The sequence below is a fragment of the Haemaphysalis longicornis genome, unplaced genomic scaffold (assembly GCF_048455015.1).
Source record: "Haemaphysalis longicornis isolate Haplotype H1 unplaced genomic scaffold, Haemaphysalis longicornis Haplotype H1 scaffold_2, whole genome shotgun sequence".
Lineage (NCBI taxonomy): Eukaryota > Metazoa > Arthropoda > Arachnida > Ixodida > Ixodidae > Haemaphysalis > Haemaphysalis longicornis.
Window position 1 is genome coordinate 160,011,702 of NW_027526295.1, and position 23,001 is coordinate 160,034,702.

A 23,001-nucleotide genomic window follows, 5' to 3' on the forward strand; every position below is an offset into this window, starting at 1 on the left:
TGATATCGTCTGCCTTGTCTCACGCAGTTTGTTTGTCGTCACTGGAGCCGTTTATAAGCATATTAAGTCCAAAAAATCACGGGAACGGCTCACGCCATGTTCAAAATATTCCCAGTAACGCCTTACTTGCGCCGTGCAGAGAAACATCTGGCTACGGTGATAAAACACAGCGGCAACTTCTGGTGCCGTTCATAAGTTGTCACCGAGTATAGCGCGTTAGATTGATATTTCTCTTACTCCAACACTGTAATCTTTTGAATGAAGCCAGGCCGAGCGTTACTTTATGGTACTTTTACCGCCTTGTCTGTGGCAGCACACATGGAACATTACACAAGCAACTTGCCAGGACTGTGCACAGACGTAATGCAGGCGAGAAAAAGGTAATGAAACAGCAAGTGTGAAGTGTTTTCCTTTTTCTTTTATTTGTCACAAAGCAATATAAAGAAACTAATTCCTGCACAAATTGAACTAATTGTGAAGCAGTGCAGAATACTTGCTATACACAAAATGGCCTTGCTAAAAACAGTGAGAGTAACCAAATGACCCACATTCAGCACGTGCTTCAAAAAGAACGCTGGAGCAAAAGTAAAAAAAAAACTTCCAAATGTAGATGGCACCAGGACTAGAAAATATCTTTCTTTGCAGCAGTTGAAATTGCACAACAGGTATGCTCTTAAGTTATACAAGAATGGGGAAGTTTTTTTCTTTTTACAAAATTTTTGCACCATAAAAGCAAATGGTAAATTAAAACGGGTCTTTGTCACAAAAAATGATAGACAGTTGACAAAAATTTTGACAGAAGGCCAGTCTAGTTGACAATTCCTGCCAAGTGAACACATTCAGATGCAGCCATGCTAATGCATGAGCGAAGGGGAAAGTACAATGCCTTGCGGCACACCAGCTATGTAGGCACTCTAAACTCGGCGGCAACAATTATCAGACCCAGGGTAACTGCCAGAAGTCGAAGTCAATGAAAGGTTTACATAATTCAAATGAAGATCCTTTGAGGAATTTGAAGTACAGGTGTTTAGCAAGAATTTCTAAAAGATTCACTTCATTTTTTACCAACCACACATCCCTGTAACATCAAGGTCTCAACATGACAGTTTCATAACAAGCACAAATGCCTTAAGGCCCACAGCACATTTTTGCTTATCTTCTAATAACAATTTTAAAAAAGTGCTAAAGCCAGAATCTCCAGACAATAAAAAAATTATGAGAAAGGAAAAAATACAGATGCATTTTTGTTTGTTTTTTTCTTTTTCTTCGTTTACGCAGCACACTCCACACGAAACAAAACGCACTTTTTTTTTCATTCTCGTGCACCTTGCAAGTGCGACCAGCGCACTGTACCAGGCGCACCAATCACCGTTGTCTCAGCGCACCCACACACACACATACACACGCACATACAAGCGGATATGCGCAAGGCAATGTATATATACACCACAAGTCCAAAACAATGCAAGGTCTCTTGGCCAGTGCAAGTGAGCTTCGTTTGTAAAATGAAGGCACGCTCCCAAAACGCTGACCAGAGACCCGCCCAGTTAGACCGGCTGGCGGCAACATGTTCTACCAATGCAGTTTTTGGCCAGCTCAAGAAACATAAAAAAAAAGGATCCACACTAGGCGCACACTAAAAGCCCTTACAGTATTCCACTTTGAAAGAGCTTCCGAACAAAGAAAACGCGAGCTTGTTCTCTGGGCCTAACACAATATGCTACAATGAAACGAGAGTGAGGGAACGTCAGTGTTCCGAAATTTTCAGTGTGAGCGACGATTTCGCAGATGTCAGTCGGCAAGGCGTACAGGTGAAACCAATCAAGAGTGGAATACTGTATAAAAATCGGCGGCCACAATCGCACTAGAAGGTCAGTCATTCCAGCGATCAAAAAAAGACAAAAAACTGCGGGATTTTTCCCCTCACCTCCGCAAGGGAAGGTGCAAAAGCACCCGCCACTCCGTCAAAGGGGGCGGGCCACTTGACGACAGTGGCTTGAGGGGAGCCCCAGACAAGGCATAACCACGCGAACAGTAAAAATACACGCGAGATTCTTTTGTTCGTGGGCGAGAAATGCATATGCGTTTGCTGCTGGCCACGCGTCTTCGGTCGTACGGCTGTAACGGTAAGGCACGTCGCTTCTAACAGGCGGAGGAGACGCCAGTATCAAGTATCAACTCCAGTGTTACCGGCAGTTCCCAAGAAAGCTCTACATGGAAACATCCGAGTTATGTCAACATCAGCCTGCATAGAGAAGCCTTACCAAATGTCCACAACCGAACGCGAAGAACCACAGGCCCCAAAATAGCTTTCTTTTTTTTTTTGTAAGGCGTCATATATTAAAATATTCTGTTGACCATTTGTGAATGGTGTTCGAAGGCACAAAAGAGGGAAGAAAGAAAGAGGGTGGGGTAGTCGGACAACGGGAGGGCACGACCTTTCGTTACTCCCAGACGTGTGTATCCACAGACCCCACACTACGCTAGAGAAAATATTAATCAGAAATAAGAGGGGTTAAATATACTGAGGGCACCACTGAGTATGTGCAGGTTGCTGCGTTAATCCAGAATTAAGTCGACAGGCATGGACGACGAAGTATCCCTCTCCCCTTCGCCGCATCCTCACGTCGTCTGTGATTCTAAGCTTGCGGCGAAAAGTTTGCAAAGCGCTACGCTGACACAGTTTCTTCATGGCGAGCACAGATGAAGAATGCGCAACTAAAATCAGCTAAAACTGAAAACAGAACGCCGTAGTAGCCGAGCACCCAGCTCTTCCGCTTTCTTCTCCGTGCCGAGGAGAAAACCGGCACAGGAGAAGACAGAGAAGAATGGGAACTCGCTAAGTCTCCTCCAGAGGGTCTAAAAGAACGTGAGGAGTACGGGAAAGGGGGAGGGTGTCACTCTTGCAGCCCAGTTTCCCTTTAAAAACTTCCGTCTTCTCTGGCACCAAGAAACAGTGACTAGCTTTTTCGTTTCTAAAGCAAAGGCACCAACTTGCACCGAAGGTATACAAACACGCATACATGTGGAACAAAAGCCACAGCCCGCCAACACCCACCCGTACGAGGCTAGAGTCATTTCTTTCCGTAAAATTGAAAGATGCGCAGTCAATGTCGCCTAGCGAAACAGTGACACAGAATTGACAGATGCACACAGTCCAAGCCAACTGTTCAAGCCTTACAAACCACTGAACAATGTTGTTCCTTACAGTGAACATGAAGATTTTGTTTTACGAGCAAAAATATTAAATAGCCCTTGGAAGATGCACTTAGGTTCACGAAAGGAATGAAGAAAAGGCAGAAGTGAAAGGCTATCAATGCAAGAAAGCGCTCTCGCTGCACAAATGTAAAAATAAAATGAATTAAAAAAGCTTTGGCTCGTTAACGTTGGACAGACTGGGTGTGACAAGAAGAGTGTTGGGTGGGCTGCGGTACTGGCCGGCAGATGGTCTTCCACAGCGCAAGATGTCTTCGAGGAGGAAGGCGCAGAGGAGGCTTTGGAAGGAGTTCGTAATGCGGAAGAGGGAATAAGCGAGTGATGACGGGCGGGCAAGATGGTTCCTTGTTCCAGTCTCAGACCCTCCAGAGGCCCGTGGTGGTGGTGGTGGTGGTGGAGGCACTTGTGGTGCTTGTGGGGCGCTGTTCCTTGTCGAGTCGCAATGTGTCCATTATCAGGTCCTGAAACGAGAGGACAGCAGGAAAGACCAGTCAGCACAATGTTACAGAGGCCTAGCAGAAAAATGACTGCGCCTTGTACAACTTGCAGCAGATTGTAGGCAAAGGCATGGTCAAAGCTTATGAGTGGTTGCGAACTTTTTTGAGTTTTGAAAATTGCGCTGGAAATTGACCTTGGAAGAACACCCGTGTTGGCACAGAAATCCCCTAACCAATACTTTGTCAATATACCTTACTTACAGAGGTTTTCAAAATGCCACCCAAAACTAGCAACTTCCATCTGCCCAAGTGAAAAAAAGAAAAAAAAAAGCAGACGAAATGGTAAAAACCAGACATGTTCACCATTCGGCACATCGTCTTTCCAAATTACAGCATTGTTTAAAAACTGGAGCAATTCCCTCTCCCTTTTCGTCGTCGTTTCCTCCACATTGTCTACCAACAGACTGACGAACTAAAAATGAGACCCACTGACATGAACTGGCAGGTGCCAAAAGTTCTCACGCCCAACGCATTTTCGAAACTAGTTTGAAGGTTTCGTCTCCAAATAATGCTAAAAAATAATATCGCGTCACATTAAAAGTATGTTTCTTGTCTTTGGTAGAGTACTGTCTAGAGAACTATAGAGTAAAGTAGAGTATATAGTACATAGTGTATACAGTATATAGATTGTGTTGAGTATTTACAGTTGAACACGGATATATCGAATTATTGTCTATATCGAACAGTGCAAACATCCCCTTGAAAATCCCATGCAAAAGTATAGGGCTGTTGTGCGCGTGTATCGAACTCCTAATCACGGGAAAATTCGATATATCGAATTCCGCGTCGAAGGTACCCCTAAAAGCTTGCTTCCTCTGATGGGGTGGAGTTGATGATAATGTTGACTCATCTCAGGAGCTGCCCGACTTGGTGAGACAGAGGCGGCGTCCGCGGCATTATGTCGCTTCTATGGCCTTCAACAACTGTTTTCACGCTAGCACGAGGGGCAGCTCCATGATAACCAGAACGCGGATAGTGGTTGGGGCGAAAGGACATAAGGGAGCAAAAGAAATTGACCGGAAGCACTCTTTTTCTGTGATTGAGCTGTTTGGTGGCTCGTGCAGGGGGACCGATGCGGCGTTGTATGTTTGTTTTGTCCAAGGCATTCATTTCGAAGCAACGAAGGCGGGAATTCATCGGGTGCAGGCTGCTGAAAAGATGTTGGTTGAAAAGGCGATCGGAATTCCTGGCAGTAGCTTTGAGGGCGATGTACGCATCAACGTTGACGTAAAGGCGAATGCAGCACAACCCGCCCCGGCTATTCCAGAGCGTGTCGGGTGCAAAGCGACTTCGTTGCACGCCTCCAGATGGGGGAGGTGTTCGGTTCTGATACTGAAGATAACGGCACTCAGTGCCTGACAACGTTCCCAACCGCCTACTGCAGCCGAGGTTACGTCAGCGTTATTCGCCTCTGTTGTGGCACAGTGTACAGCGTTGATTTTCTCAGTTGTGCGTGTTTGTAATCTTGAAGACAATTTGGCGAGCTTTACGACGCAGAAGAAAAAACAAGTGAAGCTCAAAGACATTTCAATGATAAATAAAGTGTGGTGGTCATCATGCTGCGGTTCGGATTTTCCGTGCTTTATAGGTCAAAACGGTAAACTACCGTTTTCCACGACTTTAGAAAACTTTCAGTGATGTGCGGAGTTGTCAGATAATCTTCAGATAGGCGTATTTTATATATCGAATTATCGATATATCGAATTCTTTCGCGATCCCCTTGGAGTTCGATATATCCGTGTTCGACTGTATATATATTGAGTATATAGAGTCTTGGGTAGGGTACTGTAGAAGAAATTTAAATTTTAAGGTTAATAGTACATGCTGAAGCTACACTTGGGCTGTGAGGCACACCGTAGCAGAAAGCTACAGAATAATTTAGACTGTGACATTAAATGTGCGCCAAAATCTGTACACACGGGGTTTTTTTTTATGTCACATGCACCTGAAAAGCGGCTGCCTTGGCCAAGACTGAACTTGCATCCTTGGGCTCACTAAAGTATTTGGCTCACTAAAAGAAGGTGTGTCTGCCATTGCAAGTGTGATAGTTGTACTTCAAAAGAACAACAAAAAAAAAGAAAGCAGCTCAGTCTACTGGCTATGTTATGTGCAATAAGAACAGCAATACAGTCGAACACGGATATATCGAACTCCAAGGGGATCGCGAATTAGTTCGATATATGAAAAATTCGATATAAAAAAATATGGGCTCTGAGACCTCACCTATGGCGGACGGTCACTTACCAATCGTCGCATTCAAGAATGACAACTAATTCCGCACTCACGACGCAACAGGACGCTTTATTTCCGTGAAAGAAAAAATCGCTGATCTTGGCCTGCTTCTTTGTCCAGGAAATGAAATTAAAGACGCTGGTCTCGATCTTCTCGAGGCTGCACAACTAGAAAATTCCAGCAGTACGCTGCGCCTTCGCACACCATGCACAACATGGACACAAAAGAACAGCGCGCACGTACCGCAATAACTTTGAAGGTAACAATTACAATTCCAAGGCTCTCTGAACAGACTCCAACAAAGCGCTCGCGATGGTCATCTCCGAGAGAAACAGTGATCTTCGAAAGGTGCGGGACAACTCGCCAAACAGCACCAACAGCAGCAAAATGCAAAAGAAGGAGGAGGTCGCCAGTGCCTTCGTTCCCTCTTCCCTTTCCCAAGACGACATCGAGGGAAGACAGACCCAGAGAGAGAGAGAAAAAAAACTCTTTTTTGGCGAGCCGAGGAACATACGCAGCCGAAAAAAAAAAAAAAAAAAAAAAAAGGACGTGTGCAGTCGGGGCATCCCTACCTCGCACTGTCACATTTTCCGAGCGCTCGGACTTGTGTGCCTAGAGAGATTTAGCATACCGGGCTCCGTCCGCTAACGCTACGGCGGCCGGTAGCGGGGCCCGACTGCGCAAGCGCAAATTCGTTCCGGTAGGGGGAATTAGTTCCGCGAGCCAGTCTTCGCCATGCCCGCGCATTCCTCCACATCCTCCTCAACCTCAATCGGGGGTGCAGCGACCGCCGAAGTGCACCTTTCAGCTCGCGCGGCGTTCGATATACCCAATGTCGGGAAAAATACGGTTCGATATAAACGTACGAATTCCTATACTTTTACACAGAATTTTCAAGGGGATAATTCATGAGTTCGATATAGACGAGAATTCGATATACCCGTGTTCGATATATCCGTGTTCGACTGTATCGGTAAAAATAAGACTACTGTTCTTATGTCAATCGCAAATGAAGAAATGGTCAATACTGTACAGTTTCAACTGCAAATCTCATGCAACTCGAGCGAAGCAGAGGACAGCAGAGTCACTTCCCACCAAATGAAAAAAAAAAAAAATTCTGCCCCTCAAAACAAAAATGCAAAGAATGTAAAACTCGGTTCTGCACACAATTCACTGACCCCACACTTCAGGGGCACTGCAAATGTTAGGCTACACTGCACAAACAGGGAGTGGTGGAGGCACACGGTGAGTTTTTCAAGCTGTTACGAGGATCACGCCAGCAAACCACGCATGTCAGATATGAGGTGGGCTTCGTCACACTCTGCCCTCTGGCAAGTAACCATGCGCATTATTTACCTCGCTCCCCTCGACAGAGGCCACAATCACCTTCAATGCTGCCGACGATTTTTTTAAAAGAAAAACTGAAATGCAAAAGAGTAGGCGACCTCAAAGCAGTACTCTCAGACTCCTACCAGCATGAAACAAGCTACTCGACAAATCTGCGTATTCTGGAGCGCAGAGGAAAGCCACGCCCCATTGAGACATATTGAAACTAAGAAAACTGCCTCACATTCAAATAGAGGATGCTTGTACACAACAAATGGGCAGCTAACTTAACTAGAATATCTTCCAATCAAATTCTTCCTGCACTAGAAATATGTAGAGTTAGAATCCCCTTACACCTTGCCTGTAAAAAAAGAACCTGTCCAACTGAAACTGTCCCCAAAGTAGTAATTCTCGGCTACATTGCCAGCTAGTTATTTTACGCAAGAGAAATCCGCATTTATAAGGTACATGTATTCTAACACTAAACTGCAAAATCCTCCTTAACACCACTGACAAATATGCCTCTACAGCAGACCTTTTTTCATCTGTAGATGTCAATAGAACAAGGTAGTCCAAGTGAAAGTGAACCTTTCAGTGCCAAGCATACTTCTTTGAGTCCTTACACATACTTATACTAAAGCTCATCAACATAATTACACCAGCAACAGCATGAAAAAGAGCAAAAGACAAGCTGTCAAACCGTAAAATACACTTCGACAGAACCACTCCCCCCCATTTACATGCCTTAGCCCAACCTGTTCAAAAGCACCCGATCAAAAATTCCAGTTAACTGTTACACCAGCACGTAATGAGTTCAAATCTCCTTCCTAGATTTAGGAAAGCATGTGACAAAAATGAGCTAGATGGGACAAAAGAGACTGACCTTGTTTGAGAGTCGGGACCCAAACTCCTTGAGTTGCTCGTCGATGCTCTTTTTCGAATCCGAGCACTGGGACTGCGAGGCGGACGCGTTTGTGGCCCCCGTGGTTGCTTCGCTTGATCCCACTACAGACAGGCCTGAGGAGCCTGGAAGGCAACGGAGATGGCACGCCCAATCAGCACTGGCCAATCATCAGCATTGCGTGGAATTTCCCTCCATCGAATATACGGAAGTTGTACTGTTTGAGACATGAATAGGCGCATGACAAAGACGCTTTACGTTTTTTATGGCTCTCATAAACCAAAACAGCATGCAATCGTGTTCAGAAGCAGTCTTTTTTAAAGTTAGATTGAGTTTTTTAACACCAAGCTCTGAAAGATGAGCGGCGGAAAAAAGCATACCTGCTAACAAACTAAAAACCAAAATTTCAGACTAAAGCGCTCAGCTAAAGAAAAAAATATAACATGAAAAAAAAAAATTGAACACAAGCCAAACCAAAGTCATGTTTAAAGGAGCCATGAAGAGAAAACACAAGTTTGGTTCATTCAAAAAATTGCCTAATTAGAATCATACTGACACCACTCTTAACGTAAACTTCGCTCAAATAAGCTACATAATCAGGAAAAACGGGAATGGCCATGCGACCCACTAGCTCATTTCCCGCAACAGCACCTATGATGTCACATGAGAATGCTCTGCGATTGGCGGAGGGCGGCAAAAGCAAACGCAAATTAGGGAGAACTTATAAGCTTGCCGAACATGCAGTTTGCACTGAAATTTAGGGCACATTCTTTTTATATCAGTAAGAATGGTGGGACAAACATTGGAAGTTACGAAAGCACACGTAAACATAGAAGTACCGATGCGTGCTGCTGTGGGTACTGCGAGCACTATGGTTCGTTTAGATGCACAGCACTGCGGGGCTTTGGGGTTGTCGCAGACGACACTGGCCGATTGACGCGAGCGACGGTGTCTTACGTGACCGCATTTGTCAAGCGAGAACTATGTTTCAAGAAACAATTATTTTCTCCGTGAAAAGAAACAAGCCAGGTTTAAATACGGTCAAAAACAAACGAAAGGCCACGGAAAAGAAACTGTTGATCCGTGTTAAAGGCGGAAAACGGCTTGCTATGGTATGGTGGCCCCATCTAGGTTCACTAACGGCAAACAAGGACTCCCTATCAGCTGCAGAGCTATGGTCCCTAGAAATATCTTTCTATGGACCATAGCAGAGCGGTCGGTTCCTGTGATGTCATTGCAGACCACGAAAACACCAATTTAGCGGGAAAATCAAAATTTTAACTTAAATTAATTAATTTCTTTGTGAATAAAGCATTGTTTGCATTCGGACAAGGGCTGGGGGCACTATAAAACAAGAAATCTTTCGAATAACAGAAACTTGTAATTTTTCTTCATGGCTCCTTTAACTGTAGAAAAGGGTATGCCAAAAAACAAAAGTAGAAACGCACATTTTGAAACGCTGATTTTGCCATGCTCGTAAACTCAACTAAAATGCATGTTAGCTTAGAGCAGCTGCAACAAAATTTTGCTCTTTTAGAGTTTTCTCATTAAATCTGTCCAAGTGACCTGAAATACTTTCAAACTGTCCCTATGAGATAGATGGAAAGGACATTTTATTATGATCCCGGCTTGCCGCCTGACGGCACTCAATTACCAAGGACTCGAGCAACCTTGTCCTCCAGGCTGACAAATGACCGTGCAGTCAAAAGCCAGTTGATAGACTGTGGGGTTTAACACACCAACTTAACGCACCCAACCTACACCTGGGCTAGGAGGCACGTCATAATGGCGTGTGGGGGGCTCCGAATTAGTTTTGACCACCTGGGAATCTTTAAGGTGCGCCGAAGTCTCGGCACACACAGGCGTTTCCGCTTTTCGCCTCCATCTTGAAAAGCAGCCACCGCGGCCGCAATCGAACCCGCATCCTTGGGCTCGACAACAACACTTCGGAGAGTGAGCAACCGTAACGGGTGCAGTCAAAAGCTGCTTAGCTAGAAGCCACTAATGGTGGAACGTGCATCTGTTTCCTGCCACAGGCTGCCAGGAAGTCGCAGCGACCCTCAGCGAGTCTCAGCCCCGAGCTATCTAATCACTCACCAATCTCATCCTTGCTGCCTGTCCTGCGGTGTGCCGCCGTGCCGGAGGCCGCGGAGCCCAGGGTGACGGACGAGGCGGCCCGACCGTGCCGCGGCCGCGACATCACGGCATTCTGGAGCACCGCGTCCTTCTCCTGGGAGTGCTGCTGCAGCACCTTGATCATGGCATCCTTCTCGGCGAGCCGGGACTCCAGATCCTTCAACCTGCATCGCAAAGAGGAGGTCAGCAAGGGCCACAAGGGCTCTACATTGGATCACAGGGATCACAATTAATGATACAAAGCACGTTTACTAACTGCCAATACTACACGATCACTACAACAGAAAGTAAGCAAGTGCACAAAAACATTGGCGGGGATATAAGTGATGGCGAGTGCAAGACTTAGTTAAGCCTGTTTGCAGTTTTGCATTCTGGCCTGCGTAGTTCTCTCCTCACAGCCTTAGAGTGCAGCAATACCATGTCTTGCATTTGCAAGAAAGTATAGATAGATAGGCTAAATCAAAATGAAGCTCAAACTGGGTCAGTAACAGTTAAAGCTAGCACAAAGCCCCCCCCACACAACCGATCCAATTAAAGGGTAATTAACAACACCTCAAGTGACTGCTTCTACACAACATGCGACATTTAAGCTCCGACTTCCTTCCTTATAATTTTCACTCACTCACCCCACTTCCAAAAACAAGTGCACCCGGTGAACAACCTTTACAAGGCTAGCTCGCTTCACAATATAGAATACGGTGGCTTTATAAAACTCAATGTCACACTCACGCTCAGCACATGTGATACAGAACAATTGAAATCATCGTATACTGGGTGTAAGCTTTGCACTGGCCCCATTCCCATTAAGAATGCAATCGGGGTTCTGATTCGGGACTTGAGCACACCCACATCAAAACCCTTCCCAAAGCAATGCTTATGACAAATGCACAAAGTCACACACAAGCAGGCAGCACTCACTTTCCCTCCTGTTCGGCGCACTTGCGCTGAGAGGCGTACAGCTCGTCCATCTGCCTCAGCTTCTCGGACCGAACCTGCGCGATCAGCTTCTCACTCTCCTGGGAGGTGCGCTCCAGCGCTGCTATCTTGGCATCCCTGCGAGAGGAGGTAACGTTCCACGGTCAGCGAGAAATGCCACTCCAAAGCACGCACATACACATACACGTGCACATGAAAGGTCCAGCAATATGCAAAAAAGGTAATTTTGAATGCTGAAAACAACTCTGTCGCTAAATGGACAACTAAATCACTGCTTCTACTCAACCTTCTCTTCTGTCTAACATGTATTCTAGCATAAAATCAGCTCAGACTTCGCAGAAACAGTCAAAAGCTTGCGGAAAGTCTATGCACCACATTTCTACACTTCCGGAAGCAATCGTGACTCCCATTTGATCACAGAAAAAGAAGAAAAGGACATCCGCACTCACTTTGGCACGGACGCAGCGTCGACAGCAATTTGGCGCATCGTACTTTCCTCCAGGTATCTCTGCTCCCACTATGAGTGGCAGGAAAGAAAGGAAAAATCGACTTAGAGATCTACGCCAATGCACACAGCTCGCTATACAGCACAATTTTTTTGCGAGTACACCAGCTCACCTTTGCCACTTCATTCTCCAAGCCAATGATCTTCTCCTCGTACTCCCTCACTGTCTTCCTGAGAAGCTCCATGTCTTCCGAGTCTTTCCTCGTGTTGCTGGATGACTTTCCGTCACTCTGAAAAAAAGAAAAAAAGGACACGGCAGGTCAGCTACAACTCAGGTAAGCAGGAAACAAAGTTTTTTTTGTATTTCAGACTCAGCACATCGGCAGAAAGCTGTTTACATAAACAAGTTGGAGGGCAATAAAATAACTTTAACGAGTGTACCTAGTGGTAAGTGGTAAGAGTGACTATTCATGCAGTCCAAGACAAGCGAAAGAAATGGCACGAGCACGGGGCAACCGATGGAGAAGATGGGAGAGGTATCTTTCGGAATGGAACCTCATTTTTCCTTTCATGTGTTCTGGTCTCTTGACAAGCGCTAGTGGTTGGAAAAAAACTCACCACCGATAGACCGATAGCATGTTAACAAAGGGTAGTCAAGAAACGGCGCCCCACCTTCTGGGCGGTGAGGTTCTCGACGTCTCGCTCCAGCTGACTGCGGAAGCGCTTCTCCATCTGCAGCCTCCGTTCGCTGGCCATCTGCATGTCGGCCAGGTGCTTCTGAAGCTGGCCGGCACGCTCCACGTAGAACTGCTTCTTCCGACACTGCGCATGAATGAAAGGAGGGGAAAGGGTGGGTTGTCAGGCTGTGCTCACGGCAGAATAACCAGTCGATAAGCCTTTCAATAAACCCAAGCCGTTGCACATGGCTAACTCAGTGCAACTGAAGTGGTATATAACCCAGTTGAGAAAGAGTAATAGTTCACCTACAGACAGATAGACAGCTCAATTTGATAAAACACAAAAGCGAATCGGGCTAATTATTGTCAGCGACTGCTTTGGACTTGGCTCATATTCCCTTTAACAGCAGCATCATGAATGGATATTTTTCCAGTAAAGGTCCTTCTAACGGCCGCCACTGCGGACTAAAAATGGCAATAAGGCTAAGAAGTCTGGCTTTCAGAGAACTTGTGCACAAAATATTTCCGCCCTGCAGTCCCTCCCACACCCACGTGTCACCCATGCCTTTCGCATGAATGTCATGTGGCAGGCACGCATTCCTGCGACTAATCTGCAGTGGTTGAAGCGCCCCTTTTTCTTTACTTTTTTTATTCATTTTCGTTACTCCCTCACTGGCAGTTGTGTACTCGCAGCGTGGTCAGTCTCAAACGTCTTTGTCCCTTTCCTTTGAAAGCCTTTTTTGTTTGCACGTACAAACTCAGATGAGCTCTTGAAAAAAAAAAAGTAAATAGAAACGTGCACCACTAGAAAGTATAGCCGCTGTCCAAGCAGCAAGCTCAGGGACGCCCTCTGTTTATTTTGCCCGAGGCGCCTGCCAAAAATGGCAGAAGGGCGCGTGCACAATGACGCTTGCACAGTTCGCTACTCAAAAAAAGTCCATAGCTAAAATGATGACTAACATGGCTTAATGTCGTTTCATGCTACTTCAGTTTTTGAAACTTAACGTTCACCGATTTCAAGTTCCCATTGACTTTCTACTTGCTCGGGTACAATTTACACTGTACGAACACCCACAATTTCAATGTCGCACAAAGAGATTTTTCTATCTTTGATTTCTGATCTCTCTCTACCTCTCTCTCTGCAAAAATATTGGTCTAAAAAACTCAGAACACTGGCTATGCACTTCAATCTGACAAAGCTATTGAAGACTTTTCAGAGTTCTTTTGAAAATCAGAATTCCATGGCATTTCTGCAGATTTTTTCCACATCCAAAATAGATTAGGGTGCAGTGCAAGAGAGTCCGGCTTCCCACCTCTTCCTCCAGCCTGACCACGTTGGCCTGTGCGTTGTTCAGTGCCGTGTCGAGAATGTCAATGTGGTTGCGCTGCTCCTGCAGGGTTGCTCGTTGTGCCTGCAGCTCGATTTCCTTGCGCTCTTTCTCAGCCGTGAGTTCTTTGTCTGCACACAGGGAAGACAAGGGAGCACTCGGTTCAGGGTCCCTTGCAATCAAGGATGTGGAAATTGGCCCCGCACAGCAGCTAGCAACATGCTAGTTGCATCCCACTTAATTAAGGGGGGAGGGACACTGGTCTTGAGGACCGAAAATTAAAAAAAAAACCAATTTTCTGTATTAATTTTATTTGCAGTACTCGGGTCCCAAAAGAATTTACCGGCAAAATATTATAGCTGTACCATAAGTATTTACAAAGCTCTTGCCTAAAGGACCATTTTCACATGTTTCCAAACTTTGTGCCTTGTTTTCTCAGGACCAACTGTCGGGTCTTGGGATGTACTGGTCAGATATGTATCATTTTTACTGCATTTGAAAGCTGAAGAACCGAACAATGCAATAAAACTACAGAAATATATAGTTTCTTAGAATATCTATAGAATATATATATAGACATAATATAGAATATCGAATATAGAATAGAATATAGATAATAGAAAAAATATAGAATATCTTTTTGCTAGCACAATTTTGATGCAGTTCATTCTACGAAGACTGGTAATTGATGGCCTGGCATTTGAGCAATTTTGAGCAAGTTTTGAGCAATTGCAGAATCAACGCTAAAATTACTGCAGTGGTATAGTTGCACTACCTGGTCCTTCAGAGCACAAAGGGATAAAAAGTATTACAGCATTTCATAGGTAGATATGTAATGAAAAAAAAAAAGGGGGTTCGACACGGAATGGGATAACGTGTTGCACAACTCTGCCCTTACCCCCCCCCCCCCCATAGATGAAAACTGACTGCATATTTGTGCTCAGGATGTTAAAATACATTCAATGTGTAAATCTCAGGCACATAGGGAAAAAAATAACAAAAATGTCCTCAAGACCAGTGTCCCCCCTTAACGTGAAGGCAAACAAAGCACAAGTGCACTTACTCTGTGTAAGCAGCTGGGCGATGAGTACGTCCCTCCTGCTGACCTCTTTCTTGAGCTCGGAGTCACTGTGCTCAGGCAGCTGCAACATTGTTTTGAAGCCCCGTGTTAGAACTGTGTGTCAAGCCCAACAAAAGGAAGCTGCAGTGCACAAAGTGTGAAACTCACCGATCGAACGGACAGCTGGGCCATAGCAGCGTCCAATTGTTCTGCACGATAAAAAAGGAAGAAGAGACGGGGAACGATTTAACCCTGCTGCATTTAGGGAGGTAGAACACACTATAGCAAAGCATGCATGGCCAGACAGAGCTATTAATGAAATGTAAGTTCATTCTTTGCCACTTGAGTGCATTAGAAATAAGGGTCTGTTAGAGGACCTGCGTTGGTGGCCCTGCCAACCTGTACTGACAGAGCACAGTACGAAAACAGCAATGCGGGTCAGACTGCACGCAAGTCTGCTACAGCGACGACTCTGCTCAATAGCCACATCGCCTCTCTCTGACCGACAGATGCTGGCTTACACAATGGCATTCCTCTGCGACCTGATGCTAGACGTGTGCTGCCGACAATTAAGGACGGTCAACGCAGTGGCGTCTCGAGCGAACAACAGAGTTCTGTCACCTCAGTCCCTTCAGTGCCCCACACATTTCCAAAACTCGCATGCATCCAACCGGCCACTGGTCACAGCCTACCTTTGAGTCGCCGCCCAATGTCCTGGTGCTTGGCGAGCTCCCGTTCGAGTCGCGCTTGCATGGCGGCGTGCAGGCGCTCGCGCTTGTCCGTTGACTGCACCAGCGAGTCGTGGTCGGACTGCAGCTTCTGCAGCTCCAGCTCCAGCCGCTGCAGCCGCGAGACCTTGCCGTAGTACAGGTCCAACTCCGACTTGAGTGCCCCGTTCTCCTCCAGCAGCTGCTGCACTGCCTGCACGGCCATCTCGGGCTCCAGGGTTACCCCTCCGCCGCCACTGGTGCGACCGTGGTGCATCTGCTGCTGCTGCTGCTGCTGCTGGTATTGCAGTTGCTGGTACTGCTGTTGCTGGTACTGCTGTTGCTGCTGCTGGTGGTGTTGCTGTTGCTGTTGATACAGCAAAGCTGCTGCTGCGGCCGCCATGTTAGATTGCTGCTGCTGCTGCTGCTGGGGAGACGAGGCCTGCTGGGAAGGGAAGACGCGCGCCGGCGACCCCCTGCCGCCGCTGCCGCTGCCGCCACTGGACACCTCGGCGGCCTCTGCGGACGTCAACTTCCAACGCGGGGAGCTGCTGCCACCAGCCATTGCCTGCAAGGTTGCGGTCAGCGGAAGGCGGGATCACAAACTTGAGCCATGATTAGCCCAATGAACATCCGCTGCAATGTGACACCATTCGTTTCTTCTCCTGAACTTGTACTGCACTGTTTTTGCCCCTTCTAGTTTTTGTACTGGTGTGCACGCCTTTTGACGAGCACAGACTAGTGCCACACACAACTTGTGAAGTTGCATCTTTACCTCTGCTACTCTTCAAAGATGTTGTATGCCTTTCCTACAGTTTCTCAAATCAGCATCAATGAACTGCATTTGCTGATCATGTCTTGGGCTTGCCAAACCGCTCGACAGCTACATTCCGTGCCAGAACGGCTTGTTAAAGCCACTGGTCCCACACACACACACACACACACCCCAGCAGTCTACAGCACGCACAGGCTAAACAAAAGTAAAAAAAAAAAAGAAAACTGGAGAAGAAGTTGAGAACGACTTTGTTGCAAAAAGAGCAACCCAGTGCGTGGCTTCTCGATTGAGCTCGACACCGCTGATGTAATTACCGCTTATGGAAGGAGCACAGTGATCCTGTTTCATTATTTCATAAGCTTCCAAATCCTCACATTTGTATCTTATGATTCGTGGGAAATGAGAGTTACTCCCATAGCGCCCGCTCTCCTAATTTTTTACGTTGTTTTGTAGGCTCGCAACATGTCATTCTGTGATCTGAGAAATCGAGTGGGTACGTAGAAAGGAAGTGCGCAGTTCCAGTGTATCAGTTAAAAATCCGGCATCCATACAGTCACTTCCCTTGTTCCCGGGCAATCCCTGCTATTTAGGATGCGACTGTGACGACAGCACAGAGCACACACGGAATTTTTTACCTCTATAAAAAGCTCTGAACACAACACACGGCATGCAAGCTCATTTCCCCCATGTTCCCAAAATGGAACATTAAAAGACACAAAAATTCCTTTAAAACATCTTTGATAGGCCCCTAAAGTACGTCCGCCAGGCCAACACGGCCCGCATAAGCTCGCCCACACCAATAAAGACACTAAAGCTGTGGAATTTATCTCAAAGCGCTATATAAATTCCTGCGAGCTGCCGAACCATGCGAGTATAACGCTCTGGAAATAGCTGCGGCTAAATGTGCCCAGGAAATAAATCAGACTGAGCAGCAACATGGAAAAAAAAAAGGAGAATCCACGGTCTATCGAAGGAACAAAAAGAAAAAAAGGAAAAAGCTGCACACCACATGTGCTAAATGCTCCAGCACTACCTCGTATGAACTTTGCCGCGAGTGGGTTTGGTATGTGGAGAAGGGAAATGAAAGAAAAAAAAAAAAAAGATCGAAAGAATGCTAGGCACGTGTGTCGAGGCCATATACCACACAAGCACAACTGCTGACAGAGTTGTGCCAGCGACTACGCCTGTACGACTATCTGTGCCAGCGAAATGCACTGAACAAGACACGTTCATTATGTGCCATGCACACCCCACAGTAAACTTTCAACAGCACTGCCTATGCGCATCTTTGAAAAATGCGCCAGCAAATAAGGCTCCGCAAAGTAGGCTTCATAAGTGTTACACAGAAGTGCTTAATAAATGGTCTTCGCAATTTACTGAATTTCGTACGTTTTTGTAAGAACAGTAGGTGATCCACGAAAAGGTTCCATTGGCATTTTCTGGTTTATTAGCATCCAACCACAAAAACAGAAACGCTACTTCCAGTTTTAAACGTGGGTGCATAAAACCCAGATCTGCTTAAAAGAGGCACTTTACAGCCCCCCCTCTGCTGGCCTTATCATTACTGCTCTTGAACTCTCCCCTGTTCTTGTGCAGCACTAATTTTGAAGACAAAAAAATGCAAAAATATGCAAGTTGTGTGGTTAGAGCTCAAACCACAGCGCAAGTGCTTTTAGTGGCCACACATTACCAATGTGCATCTATACACGAGCACAGAAGCTGCCAACTGCATAGAACGTGCCTTTCACAATGAAAATACAAGCAATGCTGAACTTGCCCGCCATTTGAAAGTGCTTTACCATATTCGCACTGTCACTGACATTACCACAGTTAAAAAACCTTAATAAGTGAACTTTAGCTGTTCCGATCCACTACAACAAATTTCCGCCCCCTCAACTCGTCAGGAGAGCAGCTCACCTGGCTGAGGTCGACATGTGACTGGGAGAAGGAGAAGCTTCCTGTGGAGCCCTTGCGTCCTATGACGACGCACTGCGGGTCCTTGTGCACTTCCTTGGCGAGGTGCTTGAGCACCTCCGACTGGTCCAGGTAGTGCTTGGGGATCTCGGTGATCTCGCGCACGGGCGCCGCCGCCACGGCCGAGGGGGCCATGCCGCCTTTGCAGACAACGCCGCCACCGCAGTCGGGCAGCTTGCCGTAGAAGGGCGAGGTGAAGCCGTCGATGGAGCTGTTGTTGCGGATCACCAGCGTGTTGGAGCGCGAGCTGATCTCTTCTTCCGTCAGGGCGGTCTCCTCGCCCTGGGGTTCTTGCCGCTCGCCGCGACGCAGTGCCAGCCGCTCCTCCGCGCTCAGGTTCTCCGTCGACGTGGAGACATCCGTCTCACTGCCCGAGCAGCTTTGGCAGTAGCCTGCATTGCACGGGAGACCCCCACTTAGCTCCTGCTAGGAAAGCTTTACACGATGGCAGTGAACTTTGCCGCGTTTCTGAGATTCCGGACCACGGTAACATGCCAGTTTTACGGCGCAACGGGTGAGGATTTTCTAAAACATTTCTTCTTCCGCTACTATTCTTACTGCCTTAATTAATAAAACAAGCCAGAGACAAGACAAAAACAAAAGACTGCACGTACTACACACGTGGCCCCAGAATTGTGCAGCATCGTGGCAGGATCAGTAAAAACAAAAAAAAAAAGTAATTAGTATTACGGGTGAGTGAATACTTGACAATTCAAATGAAATTTGAAAAGCTCTTGTGATTCGACTCGAGAATTTAAAATTCGATATGCCATTTTGGCAAAATATTTGTATTTGGGCTTTGTACGAGCCACTAAAGCATGTTACCGTCCAAAAATTCTGCACTTGAGAATTAATTTCCCACTCGAAGTGCCATGCACTGGTGAATGATAAAACGCAAATATGTATTACAACTTTTTTTTTTTTTTACGTGAGCATTTATTGCAGCCGGGAAACAACCCTCAAAAACAGTAGTGCATGCTATAAAAAAAAAACACAGTAAGCACACGAAAAAGCATTTTGCATGCAATTCAGTATTCAAAAACAAGAACACGGGTTCAATTCCTGGCCGCAGTGGCCGATTTTCTGATGGAGGCGAAAAGCAAAAACGCCCGTGTGTCTGAGATTTCAGCACACGCTAAAGATCCCCAGGTGGTGAAAATTAATCCCGAGCCCTCCCCTACGGCTCACCTCATCGCCTGTTTTGCATCGCAGCGTTAAACCCTACAATCAATCAATCAAGTATTCAAAACCATCCTTTTCCCAAACATTCACAACTGATACAATTTATATATTAAACTGTTCGAACACCCTAAACAGTATCAAAAAACAAGAATGAGAAAAGAAAAGGGTATACAGTAGACTCCAATTACTACGAATTCGGAGGGACCATAAAATCTTGTTCGTATTATGAGAAATTCATCTTAGCGGAGGTTTTTTGCATTGTGGACATTACAGGCGAGCAAAAATGTTGTTCGTTTTAACGGAGTTTGTCTTAATGAGAGTCCACTGTATAAAAAATATGTCCCCAGCCCATTCAAAAGTATTTCGCATCCTTCTCCAATGACACAGCCCTTTTTCAGCAGTTGATATCACAAACCAGTTAAACCCGAAGTCCAACAACTGAAACAATTTCAATGGAAATTTAACCTGGCTGTGGCTGTAACTGTGCTGCCAAAGCATGCGGTGAAAATGCTTGGTAGCCACCCATCCCATACCATATGGTTCCAGCCTGTGAATGCTAATGCAATAATCTGAGTATAAATATTGCCCCGCATACCTCTAGTGAGCACGAAGTAGCAAGAGATAAATCACCTGCACAACCTTCCCCTACCATTTATCACTGCTTACAAAAGAATGTGTCGGGGTTATCAGAACACTGCCAAAAGCAATAATGTGCATGTAGGAACTTTTTAATCAAAACTGGGCCACAGCCACTGGCGAACTGGGAAAAAGTGGATAACTGAACAGTTATGCCGCAGGAATTTGGCCGAGCTATCAGGCACTCAATTTCACGTGAGCAACACATTATCGAAACTCTCAATCATCATAAAAAAAATACTCGTGACACAAAATAGTCTTTTTTAACGACTCAGTCGCGTGTGGTAATAACAGTAAACATAAGGCTCGGTTCTAAACTTTCGCAAAAGGCACAATTTCTAATTAAGAACAGAGATCAAGCCAGGAAAATGATATTAGGTCCTTCGACAGCAACCATTCAAAAAAAAAAAGAAAAAAGAAAGCAGCAGAGGTAATGGCATGACCTAGAAGGTAGTATTTAAGCAGTTTGTAAACAAATACGATGGGATGTCGAGTGCTAACTCGGTTTTAACTTAACGTCACAACACTACACTGATGCAGTATCAATGCTGGAAAAGTTGCAAGCTTCACAAACTACACTGCTTCTTTCAAACTGAAGCCCAACTATCTCTCATTTTAGAACTCAAAATCGGGTTTTACGAGCCTAAGCTACACTTGTGCACCAAAATAGCCACACATAGTCGAACCTCAATAACAGGTGTGGAGGGTAAATTCAGCTGAATCCCAGGCTCACTCTTCGAGGGAACTCATACTCAACCATTGCAAATCTTGTCACTCCTTTTGCCAGCCAACTGCTATATGCCTACTACCTCCTTTACAGAGCTGCTGCCACCTTGGCTTAAAAACACCAAATGTAATTTCTGGCAGCGAAGACAGACAACCAACAGGAAAATTCACTCGGGGGAGAAAATGCGCCAATATTTTGGAGAACAAAAAAAGGCAACGAAAATGTCTACAATTGTGCGAAAACGAATTGTAGAGGGACGGTCCTAGCTTGGAAGAGCTTTTACACCGCACAAACTGAAGGCGTAATTTTGAAAAGACTCGCTAATCTTACCGACGGTATCCGATCGTCTACAGTGGTCACCGCAACTGAGCGCAATAGTTCCACACTTGTCACTGATATATATCCACCCGGCACACGAAGATGCAAGTAACGCACACACGCACAACAAAAAAAAAGACAACAACGTTGAGGATATATAAACAAAGCGCACGCTGCAACTTTCGTAGAGGCTGTTCGCAACCGAGAAAAGCTCAACGAAGCAGTCGGTCGTTTCTCGTTCTGGCTGCAAAACGACGAACTGCACCCGTCGACGTTCACCGCGAGGGATTCGATCGTCACACTGAAGCGAGGAGCGCGGTGCGAAGCACTACAAGCGCCGTCGTGATCACAACTGTGTGACGATTCGCGCACATCTGTGTTTCGCCACAAACGTTATGCCGTCACCGACAGAGTAGTAAACACATGTCACTTACTTGATTGGTAGAACGGCGTCTGGCCATTGTGCGCTGCGTACGACGTCGAGAGGGTATTCCGCACAGCCTTCATTTTCAAGAATTCGGGGTTACGTAGATGTCGTTGTCAATCGCTCGATCATTCGCGCATGCTGCAACAAAGGCACGTCGAGAGAAGCAGATGTCAGAAACGCCGTATGAATCGAAACGCAGAGACGGGGTAAAAAGCAGCTTGATCGCCTCTTCCCGAATTCCGCATGCACGGACGAGCGCTGGTTTTGGTTATCTCCACGGAGGTTTACACGGGGCAAACATGGAACACTACGACGCCATGTAAAAGTCCGTTATCACCCTCACCAAACACAACAAAGCCGAATGCCTGGCGAGTAAAGCACCTTATCGCAGGAATGCGCCCGTTGCTTCGGGAGCGTTAAACACGACGCATCGCGCTGGAATTTAACGCATAAAAAATGAAGCACCGCCATCGTTGGTGCAGACAGGACACGAACGAAGGTTGTATGAGTAAACTGCGCGCACAAAAAAAGAACCACGACCCAACACTCGATGTCTGCGCCGCAAAAGCATCAGCGATCACACAGTCTTCCTCAATGTATGAAAAAGCGGCACGTTCTGCTCCATTTTCGCTTCCCCGCACGGGACACTCCGTATGTGTTCGGAGCAGGGAAAAACGATACGGAACGTCGAAGACACACCTCAGAGACGACCTTCGCGGACACCACACAACACGGCACTACAGATCCAGCGGGTCCCAAGACTTGTCTGGCGTCCACGATTACGTGCGCATTCCACAGTCGACTGGCTTAGGCCTATCCCCGTCGCGAGTGATGGGGGGTGCTCCCCGCAGCCGCAGCCCGCTCCGTCCCGTACTGGGCAAACGAATGCTGCTGCCTCTTACCTTACGCTGCCGAGCTGCTCGTAGTTTGGGTCGCTGTCGTAGTACGTGTTAGTCGGTTTCGCGAGAAAACTCAAAAACGAGAGCGCAGAAACGAAACGTGTTCGAGCAATAAAGCGCACTAAAGACACGGAAAGAAAAGAAATGTTTGGAATTCGCCCACGGATAAACGCTTACGAGGAGGAAGGAAGCGCATTCTCTCCCTCTGGAATTTCAGGCCTAGCGGAGAGAGCAGCGCGGGGCGAGAGTTGCGTGCAGCGCTGTCGAGCCGCGGGCGCGTAAAAGAGCGCCTGGGAGTGCGCGACAGCACGTAGTTCAAAGTGTGCGGCCTGAAAGCTCCATTTATCTTCACACCGTACCAGCCTAAAACTGTTTATATGAAAAGTGACTCATTATTTTTTTCATTATAGGCCACCTAAAGAACGATTGCGCTTGCAAAAGAAAGACAAAACTATTTCGTTGGCGGATCACTACACCGTCCGCCCGGTTTCGTTCGCTGCTGATTCGCTGAACGGGACCCGTACGGAACCCCACCTTCCGCAGTACCGCACCGAACTTTTGCGGCAGAGTTTCTGGTCACGCGTCGGCGACTGACCAATGAA

General features: G+C 46.4%; 1 protein-coding gene across 3 annotated transcripts; it reads right to left on the reverse strand.

Annotated features, from left to right (window-relative positions):
* Positions 1-398: 398 nt before the first annotated feature.
* On the reverse strand, positions 399-22,644 carry LOC144169395 (uncharacterized). 3 transcript variants are annotated; one of them, XR_013322437.1, is made up of 15 exons: positions 22,403-22,644; positions 21,508-21,638; positions 18,154-18,602; positions 15,447-16,029; positions 14,923-14,963; positions 14,758-14,836; positions 13,680-13,825; positions 12,362-12,511; positions 11,863-11,979; positions 11,694-11,761; positions 11,227-11,361; positions 10,270-10,472; positions 8,155-8,297; positions 7,302-7,366; positions 399-3,677 (listed from the first exon to the last, which is right to left on the reverse strand). XR_013322437.1 is itself a non-coding variant. In XM_077698515.1 (14 exons), the coding sequence occupies exons 2-14, from the start codon at positions 21,578-21,580 to the stop codon at positions 3,573-3,575; spliced, it is 2,292 nt and encodes a 763-aa protein (XP_077554641.1). In that variant the 5' UTR covers positions 21,581-21,638; positions 22,403-22,643; the 3' UTR covers positions 399-3,572. The 3 variants fall into 3 exon arrangements, 2 of the variants coding, with proteins under 2 accessions (XP_077554641.1, XP_077554643.1); XM_077698515.1 differs by lacking the exon at positions 7,302-7,366 and having other exon boundaries at positions 22,403-22,643; XM_077698517.1 differs by lacking the exons at positions 7,302-7,366; positions 22,403-22,644 and adding an exon at positions 22,200-22,370.
* Positions 22,645-23,001: the final 357 nt, after the last annotated feature.